Source organism: Vollenhovia emeryi, unplaced genomic scaffold, assembly GCF_000949405.1.
Source record: "Vollenhovia emeryi isolate VEMERY1.0 unplaced genomic scaffold, V.emery_V1.0 DF939260.1, whole genome shotgun sequence".
Lineage (NCBI taxonomy): Eukaryota > Metazoa > Arthropoda > Insecta > Hymenoptera > Formicidae > Vollenhovia > Vollenhovia emeryi.
The window spans coordinates 139,905-167,151 of record NW_011967106.1 but is presented as its reverse complement, the minus strand read 5'-3'; the positions used below and the strand labels follow the sequence as shown (position 1 = coordinate 167,151).

The following is a 27,247-nucleotide window of genomic DNA, read 5'->3' as shown; positions in this document are numbered from 1 at the left end:
GGCCGAACCGTTTAATCGGGGAATTCTCCGCTTATTTTAAGGGTTCGGCGCGGCCGTGTCCTCGGGTGTCCGCCTTCCTTTCCGAGAAACGTCCATTCATCCTTTCTTCCTGACTGACGCCAGTAAATTAGCGATAACGCCAGCATGTGCGTGTGATAAGCGTATCAAAATACACAACCGCAACGCATTTATCGCACTCTTGTCTCGACAGGATATATCCACATAAATAATAGCACGTACCAGTGATGGACGGAATGGTTGCGACGCTTTTTCTTTCAATGAGTTTAGGAACGCGCATTTAGATTCGGGTTTACGTTCTGAAACATTTTCTCAGAGGAAAATCTTATTCGAGATCGGAAACGCGCAAAATGGTTTCGGAACGGCCATCGAGTAAAAAATATTCCTCGGAGAAGAAGATTTTGGAACTCTACTCTAAATGCACGTTCCTAAACTCATTAAAAAAAAAGTGTCGCATTCTGTCCATCACTGTACACACAGGCCGCAGAATGAGTCTAGATCGCAAACAAACTTACGTTTGAAATATCGCAAAAATGCCAGGCGAGATTCTTGCTGAATAAAGTTCCGTTAGTTAATTCAGATGTTTTGAAATCGCGACTCGTCTCACTTGGAGTACGCTTCAATGACGTTCTTGCCTCTGCAATTACACCTTCTCCGTTCACGCTGACCGACCCGGAAAGATCATTTCTACAGAGATTCGTCCGCAACATCCGGCTAGCGGCACGTCGTGAGCGGAAGCGAGCGGATTCAAGAACGGAAGTCGACATTGGTGGCACAATGCGGCCGAGAGTTTCCGTTTTTCTGGTTCTACCGGGATGGCCCTTTTGTCCGAGACGGAACGCGTCGTTCACGTCGATGAAGACGTTCCGTGTCTACGCTTCGTCCAAGTCCTCGATTGCGAACTCGGGCGCGTCGGCGGAACGAGATCCCGTCGTTTTCCGTGCGAGTCCGCCTCGCGCTTCTCCCTCGTCGCTCCGCGAAGAAGGAGATGGTAATCTCGCGATGCGGACGTGGAAAGTGGACCTTCGCGGAAGCAAGGTGCGTGAACACGTGGGTACGCAGCGCGTGCACCGGAAGCGGCCTCATAAGCAGACCCGTGCGCCTATCGCCGGGCTGCGTGAAAATTCGTAAGGTCACCCCGCCGTGACGCGATTCGTTCTACAGCCACATTCGCCTCACCTTACGTGGCTGCGTAACGTGACGTAATTGCTAAACATTTTCTGAATATTTAATCCCGCGGTCTCCCGCATAGCGAGTCTTAGCGGATAAACGTCGCGTTATCACGCTCCACCTCTCGGCATTCGAATTAATCGCGACGAGGAGCTAAGCGCACGAGGATCTAAACACTTCTACTTGTTTTGTCTATCTGCCCGCGCGAGATGATCCCCTTTTGGTCCCGGTGGGCAATCTGTTTACGAATAGACGCGCCGTTTGCGAACTCCTACCGATTTCCCTCCAGGAGTCGAGTCGAAAAAGCGGAGTAACTGCCAAACATCTGTCGTCGGTCGAAGTGTTTCCAGAAGACGCGTTCCAGAATACGAGCGAGGAGGGTTTTCATGAGTGCTTTCGAGAAACTCATTTGCTAAGCCGAGGCCGCCGCTGCTAACGTAATGGATTCTCGAGCGATAATCCGGTGATCGTCGACTTTTATAATAAAAATAAAAAGACTGCTATGTTGACTAGAAAATAGTATCTCGTGACTCTGGAAGCCGACGCGGAAACACGCCGAGCTGCAAATGCAGTCGCGAGATAACGAGTTAATTAGTCGTCGAATGTACGGCCCCGCTTCAAATTTTACGAGCGATCTTTACCGTTAATTAATTTGTATTGCGGCGATCTTTTTTTCTTTCCTCCGCGAGGCAAATTTAAATTAAACGTTCCGCCGAGACCGCGTAATACTTGAGATTTATTCGACGCAAATTATCCGAGGTAGAGGAGCACGGCGATGAGGGCGAGTTGTCGGTGCGATCTTCACGCATATTCTATGCATAAATCTCCTAACTACGCAGCGAGACGTCCTAACGATGCGTTCTCTTTCGCGTGATCCTGAATATGCCAGCGGCTGATACGGCGGGGGCTCCCCCTTCGCCGAGATTTATCGGGGCTGCCTTTTTAAAGCTTTCTTTTCCTCCATGGAGATGCTCTACTGCGCCCAAGTGCATTCGCCGTGCTTTTAATGCTGCTTTAACGGTGAGACAACGCCGTGGCGCGGAGCCATTTCTCAATTTGTCTGGCAGCTTCTGGGGTTCTTCTCTCCCGGTCCGCGAGGCCCCTCGTACCGACTGCCTTCGAGCCGCTCCCCCGCAATCGGCACGTACTCGATACCCTTTAATCGCCGTAGAAACGAAACTGCAGCCTGAAATTGTCTGAAAGCGTCGCGGTACAGCTGCTTGTAAGGGCGCTAAAAATAGAATCGTAAACGAGCTTTAGGGACTTTGGCTTCGGAAGGTAAGAACGGAAGTCGCATAAAACGGAGGACGCAGGAATAAACTCGCGCTCCCTCCTCGTTTTTACTCTCCTTTTAACTGTTATCATTCCTTATTCTTTAACGTACACCGATCGAAAGGCACGATGATGATTCACTTTTTTCCGATCAAAATTGCGGATTCGATTACACGCGGCGCGATGGGTTTTCTCGGCCCTCGGTCGGAGACTGACTTTGTCGAGAGAGAGATAGAGAGAGAGAAAGAGAAGCCCCTAGAGCCCTTCACTCGCAGTACACATATTACTCCTGGGAGTCGAGAGCCGCCTCTAGACTTTAATGGAACAAATGTTGCGAAACCACATCGTAGCCCTTCGTACCCTCGAGCCACCTCGAGGACTGGCAATGCCGATGCAATTTTTCGACGACGACAACACCGCAGAATTCATCGGCTGCTCTTTAATCGAGTCTACTTTATAACGACTCGTGCCACGATAATCTGATGCAAATAGGAACTTTCCGTCGTCGTTGACGTTTCTTCGATCTTTTGAATCTTCAGGCTCCTCGACACGCAGCTCTTCGCCGCGATAACGAGCGCCAGATTGAGAGCGAAAGTCTGTCCTTGAAGAACGTCACCATCGTCGATCAATCGTGGGATTATCAGCATACGAATGGGCATTCGGAAACACGCACAACAAGAGCGGAAGTCCCCCTCATTGCGAACTTTTCGCCGCGCTTCTATACACTTGTTCTGTAATCACCGGAAGTCGCCGGTTGATACTCGCAATTTCTCGTTGATTGCGCCAGAGGCAACCTTATCGCCCACGAGCAAAACGCCAGGGATCGTTGAATGAAAAAAAGAGGAGGAAGGACCGCGCCGCGGTGAAAAATTCCACGCGATCGGCCTACGCGCAATTCGCGCGGCGTGGCGCTACAACGAGCGAGTCAATGTCTGAATGAACAACGGGATGATTTAATTGCCGAGTGTCAGAGTTCATCTCGACGACGTGGCCGTCGTCCGAGCAGCGCCTCTCATTCTCCATGCCGCCCACCCGCCCACGCCGGCCACACGAAATCGGCCTAATCGCAGGAAGTTCGCCGCTGACCCCCCGCGATTGAATTCAATTAGCCGCGACACGAGAAAATTTCTCGCGGGAATTTCTCTCACGTTTAATTGCTCGGCCGAATGCGCTCGAGAATGCATTGTACTTGGCGACAATGGTTCGTCGGTGCCCCGTCACCGTAACCGGAGGATTATCGAAAGGATTTCGCGGCCGTAATTGAATTAACGGAGCAATAGACAATTGACGCCTTAGCTAAATGCAATTTCGCCCCGCGGAATGACGGCGGCAAGGTTATTTGCAATTTATCTGTCTGCGATCGGCTTCCTCGAAACCACCCACGTGCGCCGCGGCGATCCCGCGAAAGTACCGGTTTTACGCGATAAACGAAACCGCCGACATGTAAACTGCGGGCGGCCTGCCGACGATAGAAACGCCCGACGTTTATCGGCACCGCGGCCGTAAACTCCCACGACTTTTACTCGCTTTTCCCCGCCGTGATTTACGACGCGATCCACGAAATTTTTGCCGCCGAAAATTTTGCAACGCGCACTCGCGGCCCAAATCGAGCGATAAACTTGACGCGCTTTTATCGCACATTGTTTCCTCCGCGTTCAGTGCATTCCAGGATGTTTAGGCGATCGCCGATGGCCTGTGAGATCGCTGTAGGTGACTGACGAACCTCAGTTTGACGTTGCAGCTTTAGGCCCGGTTTCACCAACGGCGCTTAACTTTAAGCTCATTGTCAGCTAAATTCGTTATTTGTCTCTTACCAACTGTTGCTCTAGAAAGAGACAAACGTGAAATAAATCAAGATTGAAGTTAAGCGACGTTTGGTGAAACTGAACTTTAGGGCCAGTTTCACAAACGTCGGTTAACTGCTAACCAAAAACAACAAAGTTAAGCGACGTGGGTGAAACTGGACCTTAGTGTTTCAGCAACGATAAAGACTTATGTATGACAAAATTTGGAAAATGGACCAAATTAGAATTTGATTTACATCGTGTTGACACTTCGATGATGATATTCGCGCTGCTCGCGATCGGCGTGTCTCACGCGTGTTTGCGAAGACAATCGGGGCGTTATAGAACAGTAATTATCGTGAGGAAGCGACGGCCGCTCTCCATCGAGACCAGTTCTCGTCGCGGATCGTCGTGCACGCTAATTCGCGTCTAATTTAACATGAACGGAATCCCGCAGGCGACGCTGATAATCGCGCTCTAACGAGCTTCTCCCACGCGTACCTGCCTTCCAGGCATTGTCTCGATTCCGCGGAGAAAATCGACGAACATACGAACGTAACGATTAGCCGGGATTTCACCGTAATGACCCGTCGATATTCCACGCCGATAATAAACGTCCGGCGGGATGGCGCCGTAATATTTAGAACCGGGACGAGGCGTACATACTAGGGCTGTTACTTTTGATAACTTCGAAGCTTCGAAGATTTCGTAAGTTCGAAGTCAACTTCGAATTACTTCGCAGCTTCGAAGTTCGAATGTCGAAGGCTTCGTAGGAAATCACCAGTCCTAGTGTATATACCTCGCGCTCTTCTAATCGAGATCCAAAGCGCGGTATCGTCGTTCGCGGCGCACAGAAAGAAGAATCGCCCTCCACTGGAAAGAGAACGGCGGCGGTGGCGACGACGGCGATGGTACCGGTGGGTTTTCCGCTTCATCCGTCACGGTTGAGAGCCACGGTGAACCGTCGACCTCTGGTGTAAACCGAGAAAGTCCGCGAACGACGGCGGACTCGCCAACGAGAGCAACCGGATCGGATGAATTAAAGACGTTAAGGTCGTTGCCTTTAATCCTTTTGTCGACCGGTTACGCCTTTTCCAGCGCAATTTGGAAATTGGCGTAACCCGCCGTCGCCGCGAGGCTCGAAGAGACGTGGAAGAATGCGTAGAGAAGAGCGGAAGAGCTCGCAGATGCGCTGGCGATATCGGTTTTCTTTTTCCTTTAACTCGGGGAATTTGCACGTGAATTCCCACGGACTTCGGTGGGTTTCATGTAGATATTTTTTTGCGGACGAGGAGAACCGAGCCACGGAGGAAGGAAACAGGAAGGAAAGGCACGAGGGGAAACCGACGACGATCCGGTGGCTTCCCCCCAGGATATTAAGGGCAGATGGACCATAAAACTTATCGCCGTAAGGGCATTATGCGATTAAGGGCTTGGTCTCTATCGAGGCCGAAGTTCTCACCGAGGTGTAATGTAATATCCTCCGTCGCGCGTTTCTTTGTTATTCCCTCGTTCTCTCGTCGCGAGCGTCGCTCTTAAATAAATTCGGCGAGTCGTATATTTAGGGACTCGGGGCTTGTCGCCCGCTTGTCCAGTCCAGGCGGGCTCGCGCAAAATCACTCGGAGCTTTTACAACGGAGCCGCGTATATAGCGCGTGCCGAGCTTTGCATATCGCTATCAACCCCCTGACAACGGCCAGTCTGGCTGCGTCGGGGGCCGGGATCGATAGAGCTTCTATTGCGATATCACGCGCAAACCCCATGGGCGAGTATGGTGGCGACAGTGGTCGGGATGGTGGGGGTATTCCGCGTCGCGGAGCCACCCCCACATTCCTATGGAAATCCTATATAGAAAAAAAAGGGGGAGACTACGCAATGTAGTGGCCCCCCCGTTCAACCCCGTTCGCGCAACCAGACTTCGCAGCCTCGCACTCCTCCGGTACCTCGGCGCGCTTATTAATTCCACTTGCTCCGAATTGAGTGCACTTTTCGTCGTCCCGCCAGTCTCGTTTGGCTCCGAATTATTGATCCGCGCCGATAACAAATGCGATTACAGTTGTAAAGAGTGATTAATGTTTCGGGGCGCGCATGCATAATCCCGTAACGTTTGACACGCTGTTCGAGTCACCCCTAATCGAGTAGAGCAACTCCCCCACGTAACCGATCAAGTATGCTAATGTCCCGTGAAAATCGCCGATCCATGAAGCTCCGCGCGGGACACGCGCGGATCCTTCGTTCGTCAGCCGCTTCCCACCGCGCAAGCTCGCCCTTAGACGGTTTTCCTATGAAAGTATACAGGTCGCTGGCTGTTCCTATCTTCGCGCTGTTAACGAGCGACATTGCGTGTACGTGCATAAGATTAAAGTACAGCTTCTCAGGATCATCGATCGGCTTTCAGGACGACCGGAGGGTGCCGGAATGCCCAAAAGCTTGGGGTCCTTTTGTGTTTTCCCCTCTCGCTCATCTTTTTTTAGATCTCGTCCTTTGGCCAACGAAAGAGAGAGAGGGGGAGAGCTACGCCAATGCCGGTGCTGGCTGGCTGGCTTTCGTCGGGCCAGGTGGTGCGCAACCGTTGCTACGGCATGCATCGCCATCCCCAAAGCCGTGTGTTCCGCTCCTGCGAGCAGCTGCAGCTGCGACATATACAACGACGCCTGTGCGCGCGCGTTACGTGTCGCTCCTCGCCAATCTGAGGGTTGGACTCGCGTATATTAACACTTGACAATAAGACATTCGCTATTAGTACTGTCGGAGATGCGCGCCTCCGCGATGTTCCTTGAGGCTTATATAGTCTACGAAGAGTCCAGTTTTAATTGGTCAGCGTCAGGTTTTTTGTTAATAATTAGTCGTTCGCACTTGCGTAAGAGAGTGAAATGGAGATTAAAAATATGGGGGAAGGAAAGGAAGAAAAATGCTGTTTTCGAAAGAATTTGTCTTAATTTTAAATCTAATTTTTGCAATAGATTATTACGCAATAATATGCAATAGATTTTATCAAACTGATCGTGAAAATACTCTTGGTCGCTAATCGTGCCGTTGTCGGCGTTCCGTTATTCGTGTCAATTGTTTAACGTCGATCTGACGCATAAAGCCTTTTATCACTGTACGCTTTCGCTAATATCGGCAGCGATAAGGCCGCGCCTTATCGCCGGCATCCGCAAGGTGAGATCCTCCAGATATACCCGCCTTTCCGTTCGAATGCCCGGCTGCCATGCACAGCTTGCCGAAGTGTACGTGTGCGTGTACGTGGCCGTGTATTGACGGACCACACAGACACGAGTAATGACAGCGGGGAGTTGGTCGGGGCAGCAACCAACGCAGCAGATGGGGAGTTTGCTTCTGCAAGCCAGTCGTTGTAGCGGCGTGGCTGAGGCTGCCCGCCTTTTCCCGGCATCTCCCGGCTTGTAAATCCACTCGTGTTTTCCTTTCACCGTTCTACCTTCCTCTCTCCGTTCGCCGTTTTTCTTCCGATCCGGAAAATCGGGAGGGTGAGACCCGGAAGACAATGTGAGAGAGCGCGCGCGCGTGCCACCTTCCCGCCCCTCTGCGCCTTCCCTCGATCCCCCTCCCCTCTTCACCCCTCGGTCTCCCTACGGATCTGGAACGGCGTTGATGAAGATCCTACATTGAGGATCGATCGATCGCCTAGCTGTTCTCAATCTGAGTGAGTACTCGTCGATTCTCTTTGTCTCAAGCTCGCGCCAACTAAGTTCTAACGTTTCCGTTGCGCTTCTGCTGCTAAAATCGAGAACAAAGGGTTCAATCGCGGTGAAACGTATACGTTTACTCTGCATACATCGTTTCTTTTTCTTTTTTTATTTCGTTATTTTGTATTTGGTATATTTAATTCTTTTTTTTTATTTTACACGATCATTCGAAGTTGCTTCGAGAAGCTCGTTCGTTCCAGATCCCCTCCTGTTTTGCGATTAGTGTCTAGAAGCTTCTCTGTCGAAAAGAAAAATATCCTAAAAAATATCCTATTTTCCTACGCGATACTCTAAACGATAAACACGTGATCGTTTCTCAGAGTCACCATTGTTTTGCTCTCCAAGATCCAAGATGTCTTTGTCCTGCTCTAAGATCGAGATATCTTTGTCTTGTCAACGTCCGAGACGACCATTGACAGTCAATAGAGCCACCAGAGTGGCACGATTACGCCTGTCCGCACACGTTCTCGGTGAGTACAAAACGCATTCGTTCTCCTTCACGTCTCCCTTTCCCTAAATCGTGATCCGTCCCTCCGAACTCCCCTGCTAAGAATCGGCTCCTCCCACATGACTGGAGCATCTCACAATGCGCCGAATCTCTACAAAATTTCTATTGTTATTTACAATAAATGTTTGACCACTGATTAAATCGAAGCCATTTAGAACACGGATACAATGTGACGTTTCTTCTTGACATTTTTCAGGGAAAGTTACGTGCGATAAAAATAAACTTTTCCCCGCGAGGAAACGACAATTAATATCGAAACTCAATCAAACGAACTTGCAGGATTGACGCAATATTAATTATATATTCAATTTGCAAAACTGTAAACCCGTTCCTCCAAGTAACGAAGTATTAATTCGAACAGGATGACCACACATGGCGACTGAGTCATTTTCGCCGGTTAGTCGCCCGTAACTCTTCGAAAGGCTTACGTCAACACCGGCTATCTGACCGTCGCTTTTCTCCGGTCTATTCGCTCGAACGAGCGCTTCCCTGGCCGGTTTGTGCTCGAAATTAGCGCGCAGGGCACGACTCCGGTTAACTACAAGTGCGAGACACGCGTTTCTTCGTCGTACGAGGAAGCGGAATTTCATTAACGCAGCCCCGCGCCTTCGTGAGTCATCGGCGATGTTGCGAACCGTTTGCGACTCGATGGTACGATCGGCGGTTCGCCTTCTTCTTTCTCTCTCTCTCTCTCTCTTTCTCTCTTGTCATTGTATATTAGCGACATGGCGCAAGAAACCTAATTTCAACCTCGCTTAGCATCGCAACTGGGTCGACGTTACCATCGACAGCGGCAACGACCGCGTCTTCGAAGCGCCGCATCGTTCCTTTTGCCCGCGGCTCCACCGCGCGTTTATCTCGCTGCGAGTACGCCCAAAACCGTTAAAGCACAATTACATCGTGGCGCGATACCATATACTCCCGACTTTCTATCTAATTAAAAGCGAGCACGCCACGCAGGCAACGGCCGGCGGCTCTAGCGCGGCCCTAGAATTATCCAATGCACTTGTTTCTCTACTTTCCTTGCTCACCGCGTTCATCCGGACGTTTCCCTGATCGCTTCACCGCCTGCGCACTGCCTCGCTTTATAAATCGTTGGTTCGCCGTACTACGCTAGATTCGCGCGCATCTAAATTGGATCTTGTTAATTCCCGGCACCAAATGCATATCGGATACGTTGGAGATATCGAACGCTGAAGACTTCGTTTTCGGAGCCAATTTTCCGTTCCGCTTAAGACCGCGGCTCAGACTGGCATTACCGAAGTCCACGTGCTCTCTCTTTTATTCTTAAATTGACGACAAGTTGCGTCATTGCTTGTCGATCGCAAGATTAGAGATTGCAGCTCGAACCTCACTCGCCCACGTTGGAGCAACTCGAGCGTGGCTAAAACCGTTAATCCACGGGGACGCGAGAACCGCGGTCCGGTTTCCGCTGTTATCCCTCTCTTTACACCCCCGCGAGCAAGTCGCTCGCGGCGATCCCGCGCGTGCGAAGCGCGACAGATGCGGCGCAACCCCCTTGGGTTCTGAGGGATAAACGAAGGGCGGGCGGTATCTTGTGGCCACCCTCTCTCGTTTAACTTCGTTAATCCGATTGTTCGTAGATGGGCCGTGGTGGCCGTGTTAAAAGCGCCGCGATGGGAATACACACTTGTCGTCGTGGGGGGTTTTGTTACACCCCCTTCGTCTAAGAAGCTTAGGATATCCCGGTCGCGATCGCACCAAAACGGCTTCGCCCTTGTCTGGAGAACGCGCGAGATTCGCCTCCGCGAGATCCGTCGACGAAGCCGCCGCTGAAATCGCAGGGCCCCGAGTCCCAAGGGCCTCGCCCATGGTGTACAGGTACAGGGTGAAACATTGCGCGTGTAACCAATTTTTGGGGCAAATTGTTCACTGGTTCTTCCTGCATTCAACCGCAGTGATGTGCAGTTTGAAGGTTGGAGCAAATTTCTGATCGGTCAGTTCGGTAGTTTGGGCCACTTCTGATTGGTTGACACTGCGCGGCCACCAGATCGCTTCACCTTGTATCTTTACACCATGGCCTCGCTGTTTCTGGCCAAGTAACGTCGGGGATTAAATAGTACCAGGAGGATTCGAGCGACGTGGACGTTCCCAGGTCGCCGAAAAGCGGGTCACCGAAGCTACACCGAGGGAGAGAACGGAGCGGCTCTCTCGGATAAAGATCTCGGGCGTTCTTCCACCGTACCCAGCTACGCCGCATACCAGCGTTCCTTCCTCGCGGGCCGATCTTTATTCCGTCCCGCGGCACGAGCCCAATTCCAGATAGCTCGCTTATGAGCGGCGACACGGACATTCTTCCGCCGTTTTATTACGACAGTGCAGCCAGGCAAATGACAGGGCTTCGTAATTACGAGGCAATCTCGTTGCGATTCATCGGTCGAACGCATCGCTGACCGCGATCGAGCCAGCTATTGTGCCGCATCGAGCTAATCGCGCGAACATACGACGTAATCGCGTCGTCGCGTAATTCTTATCGCGATCTACATGACAGGCCCGTATCTTTATCGCCCGGCGGCGCAAATCACGAGCGCGATCGCGGGCAATTAGGAGGGGGGGGGGGATGGGGGCTCCAAGTTCGACGAACCTCAACGCCGCCCCGTTACCTATCCGCTCCTAATCCGCGATTCCGACTCGCGTGTAGATGGTAGCTTAATGTACCGATTGTTTACCGCGCGCTGCATCGCGCGCACGCGAGCTACTCTCCGTAATTACGTTAACCATGCGCGCCATCCGAGAGAGCTACCTTCTCCGCGTGGACGGCTACTTTTCCATCTCGCTCGCCCTCCCCGCGGCCCTCCCTCGGTCGTAGCCACCTCTCGTTCGCGCCTCGGGCTCTGTGTGTACGCGTTGTTATTATTTCAGCGGAGACGAGAGGCTCGCACATTGCCGTCTTACGTAACGCACGTGATGGTGGAGAGCAAGGCGAAAAGAACGGCGGGGAAAGAGGGAAAGAGAAAGAGAGAGAGAGAGAGAATTGGAAAGAGGGAGGAAGAGGGGAACCGACCCAGGGTAGGGGAAAGGACGCGCAGCTCCTCCGTGGGGAAAGAGAGAGGGAGATCGCCTCCTAGGACTAGGTAGCTCGGCAAAGATCACGGCACCGGGCGTGGGAACAAGGCCCCTCCTGCTGCGAGGCCTAGCAAGAGCGAGCGCGCGCGCGGAGAAAATTACCACCGGGTTCGTCGGCGTGCTGCTTAACAGTACCTCGAGTGCCTTATCGGAGCGGTTCGTAACCCCTGGCTCCAAGTCGTCCTTAAGATAGGTAACAGGCGCACGCAACCCGCAGCCTGTTGCGCGTCTCACTTCCTCCCTCCCTCCCTCCTCCTATTCTGTTTCTTTTCTTCCGCGTCGGTTCCGTTCAAGTCGCGTGAATGGTCGCGCGGAGACACCTAGTTCCCCGACGTCAAAACGAACGTCGAGCAATTGAGCGGATAATTTTTAATTTTAATTGAATTCAAGTTTATTTAAAAAATGTGTAAAACGGCCATTGAGAGAACGAGCCGAGTGAAGGTGACAGAATGATAATGGTACATTTGAGAGAATAAAACGAAAAACCGCGAACGCTTCGGCAAGCACAGTGCTCTCTAAAAGCCAATCGGTGGATTATCACTGAGAACAGCGAATAGTCACTGACTTGCAGTTCTAAGTGTACCACTGAAAATCGCAGTGGTATACTTAACAACTGTAAATCGGTGACTGTTCACTGCTTTCAGTGATAATCCACCGATTGATTTTTAGAGAGTGCCTTCATCAGCGCTCATTAATATAAATTATTAAAAAAATCAATATGACAGCGTCAATGATAATAAACAAAAGGATGAAAATCGTGAGTGGTGAAACCAGAACGTGGTGAATTCGAATGGCCCGTCTCAATTTGTGAGAGTCAAAGATGTAGAATATGGTCCGTGATCTGACAAATGAAGATGGACGAGAAGTATTGGGACGTGAGTAGTCCGAGTGAGTCACGAGGAATCCGGTCATTTTGCTGTGGAGGAATTTTCCTTATCGCCCCAAAAATGAGGCACAGCGAGAGAGAAAGTAATGTTGAGAGATCGCAAGCAGAGACACCAACAGAAGTTGTTACAAAGTCTACCTGCTGAAATTAGGTGTAAAATAAAGATCGGAGCGAGCGTGCAAAACGCTACGCAACGACACAACTCCTTGCGATTATTAATTATATCTTATTAATAATGCCGATTGTATTGTATTACGAAAGGAGAGTTTGCTTATATTGTCACCAGCAATGATTAAAAATTGAGACGGGAAACTTATAGTCAACCCAACTGGCTAATTATTTAATCAGTTTTTTTGCACAACGTTTCGACCCTATTCTTTTGGGTCCTTTTCGAGTGATAACTGCAAATCAACAACTACAACGCAGTTACGAAATAATGTAGGTTAGTAAGTAAAAAGGATTTAGTTAAAAGTTAAAAGTGAAGTAACGTATTGTATTACCGTGAGAATTTAACGAACATTACTCGAGTCGAAATTATGGTACTATTTTGACACTTTTAAGGATAATTTACACCTACTCAGTTGATCTATACACCTACATAGACCAGCAATAACCTACTTTGACGACGTTATATTTTTTTACTTCTCCCTTGAATCTTTAATTCTAAAAATTTACTTTAGCTCCTACTCAAAAGGACCTACTTTAATTGACAAAAGTAGAAATTGTCGACACTATCAGTTTTAAAATCAGAGTAAATTTTGTACCTGCAGTTCGACCTCTTTCACTGTCTTAGGTTCTACTATATAATAGAATTAAAGGTTCAACATAGGGCTAAAACTTCGACTCGGGTATTATCTCGCGAATCAAGGTGAGATGTAGGCCTGTAAACATAGAGGATGTGCTGTTAAAGCAGGGACTGTTGCGCTTCGTCGGTCCTTTCGTTCTTGTTTATTCGATCAAAACCCGCAGAGTCGTCGTTTTGCGACACGGTTCGCCTGAGCGAAGCTCAGCTACGGAGATGCGTCGATTATGGGCGGCTTATCGGGCTTATCGGCGCGTCCGTGTTATTTCCTACGAGCGGCTGATAGCACCCGACGTAGAAATAGATTTAATTGTGGCGAATGAGCCGCGGAGGGCTGGAGGGAGGGCGAAGCTCGGTCAAGGCTTCGTTTATTTACATTGTACAAAGTGCATCGCGTTCACATCGCCGCCGACGACGACCTCGCGCGCGTTCTGCTCTCCCGCGCCGATTACTTTCACCCCGATACGATAACGCGATCGGTCGCGTTTGGAATTATTTCGGGTAACGAGCTCATCGTGAAACTTCTTAAATGTCACCAGAGTTTGTCGGAGTGAAGCGGGAGGTAAATTAAAAATAGAGATGACGCAAGAGTTGCCGGTCGCGCGTAGGAACAAAGTAAAGGGGGCCGATCAAGCGGAAATAATCGAACCGAACTAATTTAATCCTTCATCTCCAGGGGCCTCGCACTCTCGGTCGAGGATCGCGAGGTGTCTCGTACAGCGTAACGTGACGATTAATTGACGCGTGACATTTCCGAGCACGTGTCTTCCGAATGCGGGCTCGTCGTTCTCCACCTGGAATTTTCTCGCGCTCTACCTTCGCAACATCTGTTGCTTCGCTGTCGGCGACGCGACATCGCGCAGTCTCTCTCTCTCTCTCGGGCTAGAAACGAGATTTTAATTAAGCTCGGTCCCCCGCGAGATGCAGCATCGCGACGCGCCGAGATTCACCGAGAGTCTCGCAGTCTACGAAGGAGGCACTTCCGCGCAAATGTGTGCCACGGGTTTCCCACGAGATGCGCTGGCGAACGGCGGCATAGGCGCGGGCATAGACCAATTACTACCGGGAAGAGAGAGAGAGAGAGAGAGAAATTCTGACTCGCGCGATTTGCGTGGAGAGCGACGTTCGATCTCCTGGCGTTTGGTCGCCCCCCGGAGGAAAAAAGGAAGACGCGCGGCGCGTCGCGTCGCGTCGCGTTTAATGACGGTCACGACGGTTGAATCGGCGATTACTCAGCGAATGTTCGCATAACTGTTCACAGGCGGTGCGCTGCGAATTCGCGGCCGCGATTGATCCTCGCCACTGAAAGCGGTCCGCGGACGCCGTTGACCTTTCAGCGGAGATCCTCGAGAGCTCCGCGTACTACGGAAAAGCTGATCTCGTTGAATCTAAATGTACCTAACGATGCACCCTCCAGGATCCTTTAAAAGTCTTAGCCGTGGGCTAAGGGCCTGAACAGAATGGCTGTCTTGTACCATATTCTTAAAGGCCTGTGTCCACGATGCTAGAACTTGGTCCAACAGGCCTCAAGGGCAGGTATTGTGCGTTACCTGAAGACAAAAATTTAAAACGTAAAACGTTGTCTTAAGAGTACAAGACCAGCCACTCAGCTCAGGCCCTAACAAGATAAATTGCCATCTCGCGACAGTGCGCGAGAAATCAACTGGTCCCCGCGAAAATGCGTCTGCGGTGGAACCGTGGCGGCGGTCGCGAATAAGCGGGCCCAATCGCGAAGGGTAAATGGAGTCACGGTTTGGTACGCCGAGGCCAACAAGAACGCCGGCGAGATGCAACGGTATACGTCATAACGTTCCCACGGTGAATCGGCCGGGCGTTTCTAACCGACTGACGGAGATGCGTCGGCGATTCGCGTTCTTGCCGCGACTAATCGTGACTGAACAACGACGCTTCTCCCATCCGCGCGAATTGGACCCGCGTCGTTCGGAGATGCGCTTCACCTGCTTTCCCGCGCGGAGATAAGAATCGCGCTCCTGTCCTTTGGGGACCGCGCGACTTTCCACCTGTCTTTCCTCATTTGATCTCGATTACGGTCGTGCAAGTGTTACAATTTCCGTTGCCAAAATCGAATCACAAGCAACGAAAAGAAGAATTAGCTGGAAACTCTACGGCTCGTATAAAAATTTGCTTCCTCGTTGCGCAATCGAGTCTCGGAAGTCGACCCGAAGAATAAAATCGACACTTGACCAACCGCCGCGCGTATATCCCTAATAGCGTTTAGATGACCAGCGTTTCATTGTCACTCGACTTATTCCGACCTTTTTTTTTTATTAGCCTACGCGACGACGTAATAAAGCGTGCTCGCGGTGGCCAACCAGCAGATCGACCGGATGATACGCGGGTTCCAGGAACGAGCTCTATCCGGGTGATTCCGGATTTCGCAATGTTGCCTCACGACGGGCAGAGGCTCCTCTCGGGTGACCGGCCGAAAATTAGCTACGCGAGAAAACGAGCGGGCCGGGGACACGCAATCGCGCGGTTATTGCGACCTCGACTCCCGTAAAATCTCGGATACCCCGGCGCATTTACTTTTTACATAATTGCACCTAGTAACGGTCCCGCCGAGCGAGCGAGAGAGACGGAGGAAAAAGCAACTGTGCCGCCTCCCCTTCCCCTCTCGACGGCGAAGGGAAGGAGGGAATTAGAAATTACAATTAGCGCGAACGCGTTTCCTAATACGCGCGCCTTACCGGGAGCGTGAGAAACCGAACGGTCCGCGATTTTTCACCGGTACTGGTTTTTCACCCACCGTCCGCGTTTATTCAGTCGATCTCGACAGTCGCAGCGACCGCCACTGCTCGATTCTCATTAGCAGATTAATCGCCGTTAATATCGGTGTCTGGCAACTTCTTATATCGTGCATTGAAGTTCAACACTGTTCTCTTGGTACAGTTTTCTCGCGATAATTTTCGACGGTCTGGAACGCTCTCGTGGATGGATCGCGCGTGTCTGCGTATATTTCGATCGTTAGGAGTGTATGTAAGCAAGAGAAGGTAGATAGACAAATTAAGCTCAAGCGAGAAGCGCGTAGTTTCATTCATGCTTGTCTCTTTCTGGAGTGACACTTGGAAAGAGACAAAGAACGAATGAAGCCAAGCTTAACTTTAATCTGAGTTTAATTCATGTCCGTCTCTTTCTAAGGTAATAATTGGAAAGGGACAAAGAACGAATGGAGCTAAGCTTAACTTTAATCCGAGTTTAATTCATGTCTGTCTCTTTCCAAGGTAACAATTGGAAAGAGACAAAGAACGAATTAAGCTAAGCTCAAAGGCAAGCGACGTTGGAGAAACCGGACCTAAGCTAAACTCGCGAAGGGGCGAGTTCAGCTTACAATTTAGATTCCTCCTCCAGCGAGACATTAATTGTTCTGTGATTAATTAACGCTGTGGGCACCCTCTTGTTAGCTCACCGGTATCTCGGGGCACATCGCCTCTTCCGCATTTTTATTTCTCTCGCACGGAGGAAGCACCGCAGGTCCGCGATGAAGTCGCCAAAGTGCAAATCAACTCCCTCTCCCTCGTGTTATTATAACGGCGGTTTCCGGGCCGCGTCCGTTTTGCAGGAGAAAGCAGATTGTTCGGTGTATGTCAATACTTGGCATCCGCACTTGGCGGCCGCTTCCGGTGCGAAACGTGCGGTTTCCGGCGCACGTACAGTATCGGGTCTACGCGCCTCGGTATATCGATAGTCAGTAAGAACGAGGCTCTCGCGGGCGCCGGTCGCTTCGGCGCGATACTCCCCGGTTTGCTTTCAAATCGCGAACAAAGAGAACTCTCGAGGTGTCCTCAGGATTCCTTCCAGCTTTATTAAATCTGTTATTAAATACGTGCTATCGTCGTGCGCTATCTCTACGCGAGTGACGAGTGTTTGTAAAAAAAATCGAAGCAAGCGACCAAAGTGTTTGGATGAAAGGCAGAACAGTGATAGAGCGTCAGCGACCTTCTCTTTCCGAAAGATCTTTGCATAAAGTGTAGAAATTAAATTACCAATTCTTCCGGACCAAAGGCACATCCCCCTTCGCGGTTGCGTCGAGCTAATGCGATTTCCTCGCCGATCGCCTGAAAACATCCTGGCGGTAGCCCCGCATTCCGCACTGGCGGAGCCCTGCATTATGAAATACCGGAGTGGAAACGCTCGACGGGCCCCGACGAGAGGTGCTCTTGCATACGAGTTCCCCGATCGAATTTCTCCTTTCCTTTGCGCCGCGCTGAATAACCCTCTTTGTTCCCCGTCCGAAGTGGCTACCTCACCTCGAGTGAATTTCCCGGCCGCGCTAGAAAACGTTCGACGGCCTATTTTCTTCCGGCAAACGCCACCACGGGTCCCGCGGTCGAGAAAAGGAGAAATCCCAGCGCGACCGATCGCAGCCTACGCCTACGCGCCTATGAAACAATCGGTCGAAAGGTCGAGGCGATCCTTGGACGGCGCTCATGAGGCCCGGCTCTTGCGTCGAAGATCGAAAGACCATAATCGTTCTCATATAAATTAAACGTCGCCTATCTCATTTCTTCACGCATAATCTACACTTCGTAGGTGTATTCTGAAAAGAAGATTGGAAGTAGCCAAGTTCGAATTTTGCGTCCTTGTAAAAAGAAAATAAATATATCGAGTATCCAGGAGGAAAGCAAGTACACCGCCCAGTCAGAAATTACTCGTAGATCGATGTCGAAACGACGTCGAGTCGACGGCAATATGACGGTTTCGATGTCGATACGACGTTGTTTCGACGACGAATTACTTCTGACTAGGCGAGGACCTTGGGGCAGGCCTCAATTTCTCCTCTTAACCGCCGCAACCTTGCGCGAAAAGATATATTGTTTGTGGCTATTTATGCTAGTTATGGAAATATTTATTATTTACATAACGCCTAGGTATAAATAAAAATCCTCTTAGTTACGCGTGCGCGTAAATAAATGTTTATGTAACGCGCATAAATAAGCAATAATTTTCGCACGTTCTCCCCGCCACGTTCCAACGATAGATATTAATATCGATTGCGAAACGACGCACCTGCGGGACAAATGAACCGAGCGACTCCAAGCCTTCTGCGATAAGGCGCAGAGATCGGTGGAACGTTATCGCTGACGAGATCGTTTTTCTGTTTCAGCGCCCAGGTCCTCGAACGCGGGCACCAACAACCTGCCGCCGTTGACGTTTCACCACGTGCACGGTGACAACATCAGGCTGTGTAACGGCGGTACGATCGCCCGGAGACACGAGAGCTTCTGCAAGGGTGTCACCTTTAGCGCCAGACCCGTGCGAGTGGGCGAGAAGGTGAGGTCCATTCTCGGCCGTCAGTTTTCAAATCCGCCGGCCGGCGCCCGCGCCTCGATTGTGGGAAACCGGCGACCACTCGTCACGCTCGGGATACCGCCGTTCGCATTCCTCGGAATATTAAAACGGATCGCGGCGACCGTAAGAGCCCGGGCTTTTTGCGTGGGTCGTTCTTTTGCATATCGTCCGGGCTGGAGTTACGGGGGCCCTCCCGGCGATGCCCGGCGTACAGCTTATCTCTCTCGCGTGTCCGTCCGTAGTTAACGCGGAGCAGATCGTAACGGCTGGGCTGAATTACTGGAGCAATCTTCCATGGAATCACCGTCCGGTCTTCCGAGATCCGTCGCGAATACGCGAAGAGAGACCGGTCGCCGATATAAAGACCCCGCGTCCGCGAGACGCTAGAACCTGGTCCAAGTTCTAGTTTCGAGAAATGCGTATAGCCAATCGACTCGCGGCTATTCCATAAGAGCTCGGAGCTAGAACTTGGACCAAGTGGACGCAGGCCTTAAGACGAGTAGGCGGGTCGCGCCGGGCGTTTAAGCGTACATTTTCGGTTTCTGCGCGACGTGTCCTAATCGTAGTCGTAGAATCGTAATGACGCAACGCGCGCGGGGGAGGAACGTAATCGGGCGTAATTAATTGCCGGAGGATGCCTCCGAACGAAGCTCCATTTTAGGATCGCTCGAGCGGCGCCTGTTCGCCGAGCCGTTTCGCAAGGTGCCTTCTGTTCTTTTCGCTTCCTCGTACAAATTACGGGTGAATTACGAGTTCTACATGGTCGCTTTTCTGTGAAACGACGCAGGTCTGCGTGAAGTTCCTGGAGATCTCCGACAATTGGAGCGGCGTGATCCGTTTCGGCTTCACCAGCAACGACCCGATCAACCTGCGGAGCGGCCTGCCGAGGTACGCGTGTCCGGATCTGACGAACAAGCCGGGCTACTGGGCTAAGGCGCTCGCCGAGAGGTTCGCCGAGAGGGACACGGTGCTCTTCTACTACGTCACGTCGGCCGGAGACGTGCACTTCGGCGTGAATGGCGAGGAGAAGGGCCTCTTCTTCAGCGGCGTCGAGACCCGGGGCCCGCTCTGGGCGATCATCGACGTCTACGGCAACAGCACCGCGATCGAGTTCGTCGATCCGAATCGCCAGCACTTCAACAACATACGCCGTGGCGCCGAGCACAGCAACGAGGACAATGCGCAGCACAGCAGGCACTCGGCCATGGACGATGCCAGCAACGCCGGCCGGGATGTCGAAAGGATCATCGTGCCGTCTATGCAGAACATGTCGATTCATCACGATCCCGACGTGGAGCTGCCCGGTCTCAGGTTTCAACCCTCCGGCGTCATCTTCACGCCACTGCCCTTCCACTCGTGAGTATCGAGCGTGCCGGATCGTCCACTCGCGTTTCATCCGGTTAATGCGCGCCGCGAAAAAGGTACCCGCACCGGCGCTTGGCTCAAATCGCAATTGAATTATCCGAGGAGAATTGTCTGGAACCTACTTGTCCCGCTTCGAAACGCTACTTGCGCAATTACGCTTTCTGATTAAAGTCGCTCGATCAAATTAGCAGAGTTTTGCATTACTCGACGCGATAGTGTTTTTTACTTTTTCCCCCCCTTTTTTTCCCCCTCCCAAGAGAACAACGCGAAAGTTGAAAGTCATCGATTTACAATGGAGTTACTCCAACCGGTGCACAACGATTCGCCGCGCCGTTCAGCCGCACAGAACTAATTCGCCGTCCGCTTTTCACGGTTTCCCAAGACGCCCGTCATTAAGCGAGCGAGCGCCGCTGAGGCTAATCGCTTCCTCGTTTTCTTTCTTCGCAGCACTCGGGGCAGGAACATCCGCTTCACCAACCAGCAGTGCGTGGCGACGCGCACTGACACGGAGTTCTGTCACGGCTACGCGTTCACGAGTCGGCCGTTGCTGTTGGGCGAGCGACTGGTCGTGCAGATCCTGTCGACGGAACCGATGTACGTCGGCGCCCTAGCTCTGGGCCTGACCTCGTGCGATCCGGCGCGACTCACGCCGGAGGACCTGCCGGACGATAGCGACTTGCTGCTAGACCGTCCGGAGTACTGGGTAGTCTCCAAGGACGTAGCATCGAGTCCGCAGCCCGGTGACGAGATCGCCTTCACGGTCACGCATTATGGCGAGGTGCAGATGAGCAAGAATGGCGGTCCGCCCAATGTCGTCATGCATGTCGATCAGAGCTTGCAGCTGTGGGCGTTCGTGGACGCTTACGGGAGCACTCAACGCGTCAGGATGTTGGCCAGTAGACCAACCTCGCCGCCCCGGCAACGTCAGAGCAATCCCTCGCCTGCCAATGTTCAGCAGCAACAGCAGCAGCAGCAGCAACAGCAGCAGCAGCAGCATTCGAATCACAGCAACGCCGCCACGGAATTATCCAGATTCACGGAGCTGGTGCAGTTCAAGCCGGCGGTGGGTGGCGGGACAGTGCTCGTCGTAAATCTACCACCTCAGTCCGGTTACCCGACGCCACCGCCGCCCACGCCACAGCCGATTTACGCCTCCGCGACGCACAGGAATTCGCCGGCGCAATCGGCGCATCTCTCCACGGCGGCGGCAACGTCGGCAGCGTCGGTGGCGTCGGCGGCGTCGGCGGTTGCTACACCCGCGCCGGTGTTACATCCCGGATCCTCCAGGCAGTCCTCGCCGCCATTGACCGGCACGATGGCCAGCACCGGCTCGTCGACGTACGTCGACCCGGTGACCTACCAGAGCCTGGACGGTACCCTGACGTCGTCGCGCGCGGCCTCGTCCCACCTGCAGCAGTGGAGCGAGGGACTGCAGCCGACGTTGGCCGGCCAGCCGAGCGAATGCTCCATCTGCTACGAGCGCAGCATCGATAGCGTGCTCTACATGTGCGGCCACATGTGTATGTGCTATACCTGCGCGATCCAACAGTGGCGTGGCAAGGGCGGCGGTCATTGCCCGCTGTGCCGAGCGGCGATCCGCGACGTCATCCGTATCTACCGGTCCTGAACGGTTCGGGACCGACCGAGAGAAGGACAGAGAGAGAGCGCGCGGACGTCTTCCCGGTTCCCAGCGCCGTCGTCGCCACCGCCACCGCCACCGCCACCGCCGCCGCCGCCGCCGCCGCCGCCGCGTCCATCACCGTGCTTCCGTCGTCTTGGTTTCCTTCCGCGTCGAATCCGCCGCGCTTCATCGCCGTCGCGCTTCTCGCCCGTCCCCACGACCGCACCGGAACGAACGAACAAACAAACTCAAAATCGAGGCGGAATGCGCCACCTTCACACTGCCGTATCTCTTTTTCTATTGAAACGCGAGGCACGTTCCGGCAAGTAAAACAAGTAGATAAACCGGGGAACGAGACACTTCCCGTGGAATATTCTCGGGGACTGCGAATCGTAGAGAGCTACGCCGAATCGAATATTTAACGCTATTAATATTTAAGGCAGTTCGCGACGCGTTCGCGTGATCGCGTCGCTGTCAATTAATATGTTAATAGGTGGACCATGCACAAAGAAAGCAGCGGTGCTTTCGAAATCACGATCACTGCCACCACTGTCGATTTTCGAGCGAGAACGCGGAGATGAATTGCCGCGGATACGGACAAAAAGTGAGAGTGTGAGAGAATGAGAATGAAAGCGAGATGAAAAGTGGTAGTTGGTCGAGTTTGCTTGTACATCGATATTCTGTCTGCCAATCTGTATTGTAAGTGAGAGTGAATGACTGCGAACTGTGCGATTGCGTCATCGACAAAAGAGATCGATCCTAGATATTTTCACAAGTGACATAATCGTCATTATACCATTACCAATTACTACTACCGCTCTCAACTATCACTATTACTATTCTACTACTATTACTACTACTTACCACCGTACTACTCTTCCAATCTTTAATTAATTATTTTATTATTACTATTACTATTATTAATGTTCTACCGCTACGATTAATTGTATTATTATTAGTTGTTCGTTCAGTGTAACTGTCCTTAATTATTCGCGAGTAGTTTCGTTTGCCACGACCGTTATTACTTTTACGATTTGCCGATTAGTGATGATTGGTGAGTTAACATAGTCACTATCTCGTAACGTGATTATTATTTAACGGACCGTGTGATTGCATAGCCCAAACTTTCCGATCAGACGCCTAGGATATCTGGATATTCGCGTCTTCGGCCCCACTTCTAGGGCGATCGAAAACTGTACCTCGTCGTCCGGTATCCTTGCCACGACGAGAGCGGGATAAACTCGAGGTCCTACATCGTTCATCTTCCTCAACTATTTCCTTGAGCGCTAGTGTTTGAGCGTCCGTGATCATCGCCGATCGTGTCAGGCGGGGTTTTACCAAAGATCCTGAGCGCTTCCCGTCTGTTTTACTCGGCCTTTCGCCACTCCAACGGGCATTCGCGTGCAGGCAAATCCTGACGATGACAATCGCTTCGATCTAGCTAATAATATTCGTTTTGCTAATAACGTCAGCACTCGTCACTTTAGCGTCCTGTGACACGATGTTTATACGCGGATTGATTGTGTACGCCTGACTACGATCAGTAAGAGATTTTTGGCCTTCGCGTAGCGATCCTGCGGGTGCATAATTTCGCGACATATCGCGAAACATTGTATAATCGATTTGGAAGTTAGTTGCGAACTCACACAGCGAAGCCTTTTTCGAATACTTTTCTAATTCGACAGAGCTTAGGACTTAAGGATTTACATTTGTTCTGACCTCTGCTGCGTGGCATTACGATTCGCGTTGACCCTTTGGACGTGAAAAGAGATGAGAACACAGTTGTGGCGTTGATTCCGTTGATCCGCGGACGACACGGAGTGTCCGGTTCGAAATATCTTATCTTAATCTTCGAAACGGTGTCTTGTGCGTCCGGTGTGTCTCATCACGCGCTTGTAAAGTTTTTTCGTCTCGAAAAGAAATTATTCTAGCTGGAGTTTATCTCTGAATATCTTCGTAAGTCCATCAATGTAAATCCAGAATGACGTTGTCCTCGTCAGGTGATAATGATAGGGAATTGTCAGTGTTTTAGTTTGCGATTTGCCTCTCTAAGAGAGGGAGACGAATTCTTCACAGTCCAGAGAAAACTTGAAACGACGAAACGATTTTCGAGCCAAAGGGGACGGCGTGCTTGGCCCTTTAAAGTGTTAATTTTTAACGAATGCTAGAGAAACGAGGAGGAGGAAAATCCCTCCCCTTCGAATATATGATAACGGATGCGCAATAAAGCGGTAGTGAAAATCTCTAGTCCAGCGAGCGGCGGACTTCGTCTGCCAATCCAAAAAGTATGATGAAAAGAACAAGGTAAAAAGCTTTTTCCTTTTTTTTTCTCTAAGTAAACGGAAGAGGGAGAATAGGTAGATACAGGGAAAGAGAGAGAGAGAGAGAGAGAGAGAGAGAGAGAGAGAGAGAGAGAGAGAGAGAGAGAGAGAGAGAGAGAGGTTTTATAGATACGAAGATATGAAAATTATTACGCGTGTCTGCCAGCGAACGGCGCGTCCAAGATTCTATTAAAAAAAAAGAGTATAACAATAGATTATTATTATTCTATTGATATGATACGACGAATAAAGAACTGTTCCAAAATGTTGTCGACGAAGCGACGATAGAGTGAAAGGTGCAGAGAGAGAAAGAAAGATGGGGTGAAAAGACATGCTCGATTATGATTACGACGAATGTTTATCATTATTATCATCGTTATCGCTGTAATTAGCGTGATTAGTTGCCGTGTTATTATTCTGTCGTCAGCCTGGCAGCATCTCGATCATTGCTCTACATTTTTACTTTAATTTACTATCGTCCTTATTATTATTATTACGATTATGCGACTAACGACATTTTAATTCGGCATTACTCGCAGAGCTTACAATTAGTCCGCGAGAGAGTACATTGTTTTTTTTTTTGTTACTTAGTCTCTGCTTTGCAACATCCTCTTTTAAATTCCTCACGTATCAGCGTAATACGCACAAGTACAGAGAACGTTCAAGATTTTTACACCACTTTACTATACTCGAAAAGGGGGGGAAGAAATAAAAGTTTTACGCTCTATGCGAGAGTTTCTCCGACCGTAATTGTAAAGATGCCGACGGAAATTTATACATATGTAATATAATTCGCGCAGCCAAGTGCTGTTCCACATAAAAAGCCTATAATATCTACGAGCGGCGTTCTGTCTTTCTCTCCCCGTTCCTCCCAATTCCCTCCGAGAATGTTAAGGAACCTCCCGCGAGTTCCTCAACAAGGAATACGATATAACGGAGTAAAAGCTGTGCTGCAGGATTTTTTATTATATCACGAAGACGTGCAAAAACTTGTATGTCTAAAATAAAAACGATACATATAAAATATGTACAAGAGGACAGCAAAACAATGTAAAAGTTCTAGAAAAGTGGTGCGACGAGGGAAAAAGGAAGAGTTCGTTTATCCCACCGAAGCGCATGGGTTCTTGGTGCACGCGATTGTCACTGCGAGTCTTTTGGGAGGCGCTTAGCCTTCTTCCTCGCCACCGATATCCAGGGAATCCGTGCCGACCTCTTGATAATCCCTCTCTAACGCGGCCAGATCCTCCCTGGCTTCGTTAAATTCGTTCTCCTCCATGTTCTCGCCGACGTACCTGACGGCGCGTTACAATTCGCGAATGAGGACAAGCCACGACCTGATCTTACTATTTTATAGAAACCAGCGGTAGTTTACCAATGGACGAAAGCTCGCTTGCTGAACATAAGATCGAACTTTCGGTTCAGCCGGCTCCACGCCTCCGCGATCGCCGTGGTGTTCGCCAGCATGGCCATGGCCCTCTGCACCTTTGCCAGATCACCGCCCGGTACCACGGTTGGTGGTTGGTAATTGATTCCTACCTGTCGTGATCAAAAACCACCCAAATCAAAACGACAGGATTTCAAAATTGATGCCGAAAGCGCGATTATCTCGTGCAAAATATTCCGAAGCGGGATAGTATAGCCGAACTGATAAATCGGATTTTGATTCCGAAATTCTTTTTGCGTCGACAGCGCACGAGCTTTTCCAACGCAAAGTAGAACAATTACGATCCACGATTCACGAATTACCGCAAAACGTTTGCTACTGTTACGAAGAAATGTCGCCAGAAAGAGAACCTTGAAACCCGTTGGACACCAGTCGACAAACTGTATTGTTCTCTTGGTCTTGATGGTCGCGATGGAGGCGTTGACGTCCTTCGGCACCACGTCGCCTCTGTATAGCAAGCAGCAGGCCATGTACTTGCCCCTTCGTGGATCACACTTTACCATCTGCATGGCCGGCTCGAAGCAGGCCGAGGTGAGCTCCATCACGGTGAGCTGCTCGTGATAGGCCTTCTCGATGGACACGATGGGCGCGTAGGTCGCTAGAGGAAAGTGTATTCTGGGGTAGGGCACGAGATTCGTCTGGAACTCGGTGAGATCGATATTGAGGGCACCGTCGAACCGAAGGGAGGCCGTGATCGACGAGACAATCTGGCCGATCAGCCGGTTCAGATTCGTATAGGTCGGTCGTTCGATGTCCAAATTCCGCCGGCAAATGTCGTAGATCGCCTCGTTGTCTACGAGGAACGCGCAGTCGGAGTTCTCCAGCGTGGTGTGGGTCGTCAAGATCGCGTTGTAGGGTTCAACGACCGCCGTGGAGATCTGTGGCGACGGATATATGGCAAACTCCAGCTTCGCCTTCTTGCCGTAGTCCATGGACAGCCGGTCCATCAGCAGACTAGCGAAGCCGGACCCGGTGCCGCCGCCGAACGCGTGAAAGATTAGGAAACCCTGGAGACCAGCGCACATGTCGGCTATCTTGCGGATCCTGTCCAGCACGAGGTCGATGAGCTCCTTGCCTAGGGTGTAGTAGCCGCGCGCGTAATTGTTCGCGGCATCCTCCTTGCCGGATATCAGTTGCTCGGGATGGAACAGCTGATGGTACGTTCCCGTGCGCACCTCATCTAAAGGGCGACAGAGAGAAGAACGTTGGAGTCATATTGGTGTTGTCAATTCATTATTGGTTGCCGTCGCAAAACGAACTTGCCTATCACCGTCGGTTCGAGATCGAGGAAGACGGCCCTGGGCACATATTTTCCACCGCCTGTCTCGCTGAAGAAGGTCTGGAAGCCCTCGTCGTTCGTGCAGGTCTGCGGCGGCAACATGCCGTCGGGTTGTATACCGTGCTCCAAGCAATAAAGCTCCCAGCAAGCGTTGCCCATCTGCACGCCGCCTTGGCCGATGTGGATCGAAAGCACCTCGCGCTATTGGTTTCGATTAATAATCAGTGTATCTTAACGCAAACCTACGTCTTTTACCATCAAGATATCACAGTAAACCATGTAGATCCGTACTGCTTACAAATTCATGTTTTTTTTTATTTTATATAAATTTGCAATCTCTAATGTCTAGAATTGTATCGAGATAGCGCATATCAATCCTATGACTGATTCGATATTTTATCACGCGGAAAAACATGATTGATGATTTCCGAAATATTAAATTCCGCAAATGACTAGGCTGCGTTGCTCGATATTTACCATTTTGAAGACTCGTTAACTTGCAATAGGTGGGATAAACGAGCGCTATTGGCACCGAAAATGTTTGACGCGGATTGATGACGACTGACGAGACGGTTTGTTTTGTGATTTTCTTTCTCGTTGTCCAGGGTGACGGAAAAAGACAAAGATGCAAAAATCTAGTAAGCCATGATTTTCAGATAGAGTTCTTTCAATC

At 50.8% G+C, this 27,247-nt stretch overlaps 2 protein-coding genes and 1 pseudogene across 3 annotated transcripts in view; 1 reads left to right on the top strand and 2 right to left on the bottom strand.

Moving 5' to 3' along the window:
* LOC105559687 (protein neuralized) overlaps nucleotides 1–21,619 on the top strand; it is a 56,583-nt gene extending 34,964 nt beyond the window's left edge. For both annotated transcript variants that reach the window (XM_012008185.1, XM_012008184.1), the window contains exons 2-4: nucleotides 18,360–18,526; nucleotides 19,332–19,900; nucleotides 20,357–21,619. In XM_012008185.1, coding sequence (XP_011863575.1) covers nucleotides 18,360–18,526; nucleotides 19,332–19,900; nucleotides 20,357–21,536 — 1,916 coding nt within the window. In that variant the 3' untranslated portion in view covers nucleotides 21,537–21,619. The remainder of the gene's footprint in view (nucleotides 1–18,359; nucleotides 18,527–19,331; nucleotides 19,901–20,356) is intronic.
* Nucleotides 7,248–7,771, bottom strand: LOC105559686 (annotated as a pseudogene).
* A 47-nt stretch (nucleotides 21,620–21,666) lies between the features above and the next one.
* On the bottom strand, nucleotides 21,667–27,240 carry LOC105559684 (tubulin alpha-1 chain-like). The gene is made up of 5 exons (XM_012008182.1): nucleotides 27,052–27,240; nucleotides 26,559–26,775; nucleotides 25,646–26,475; nucleotides 25,224–25,387; nucleotides 21,667–25,143 (listed from the first exon to the last, which is right to left on the bottom strand). The coding sequence occupies exons 1-5, from the start codon at nucleotides 27,052–27,054 to the stop codon at nucleotides 25,017–25,019; spliced, it is 1,341 nt and encodes a 446-aa protein (XP_011863572.1). The 5' UTR covers nucleotides 27,055–27,240; the 3' UTR covers nucleotides 21,667–25,016.
* Between the last annotated feature and the right edge of the window lie 7 nt (nucleotides 27,241–27,247).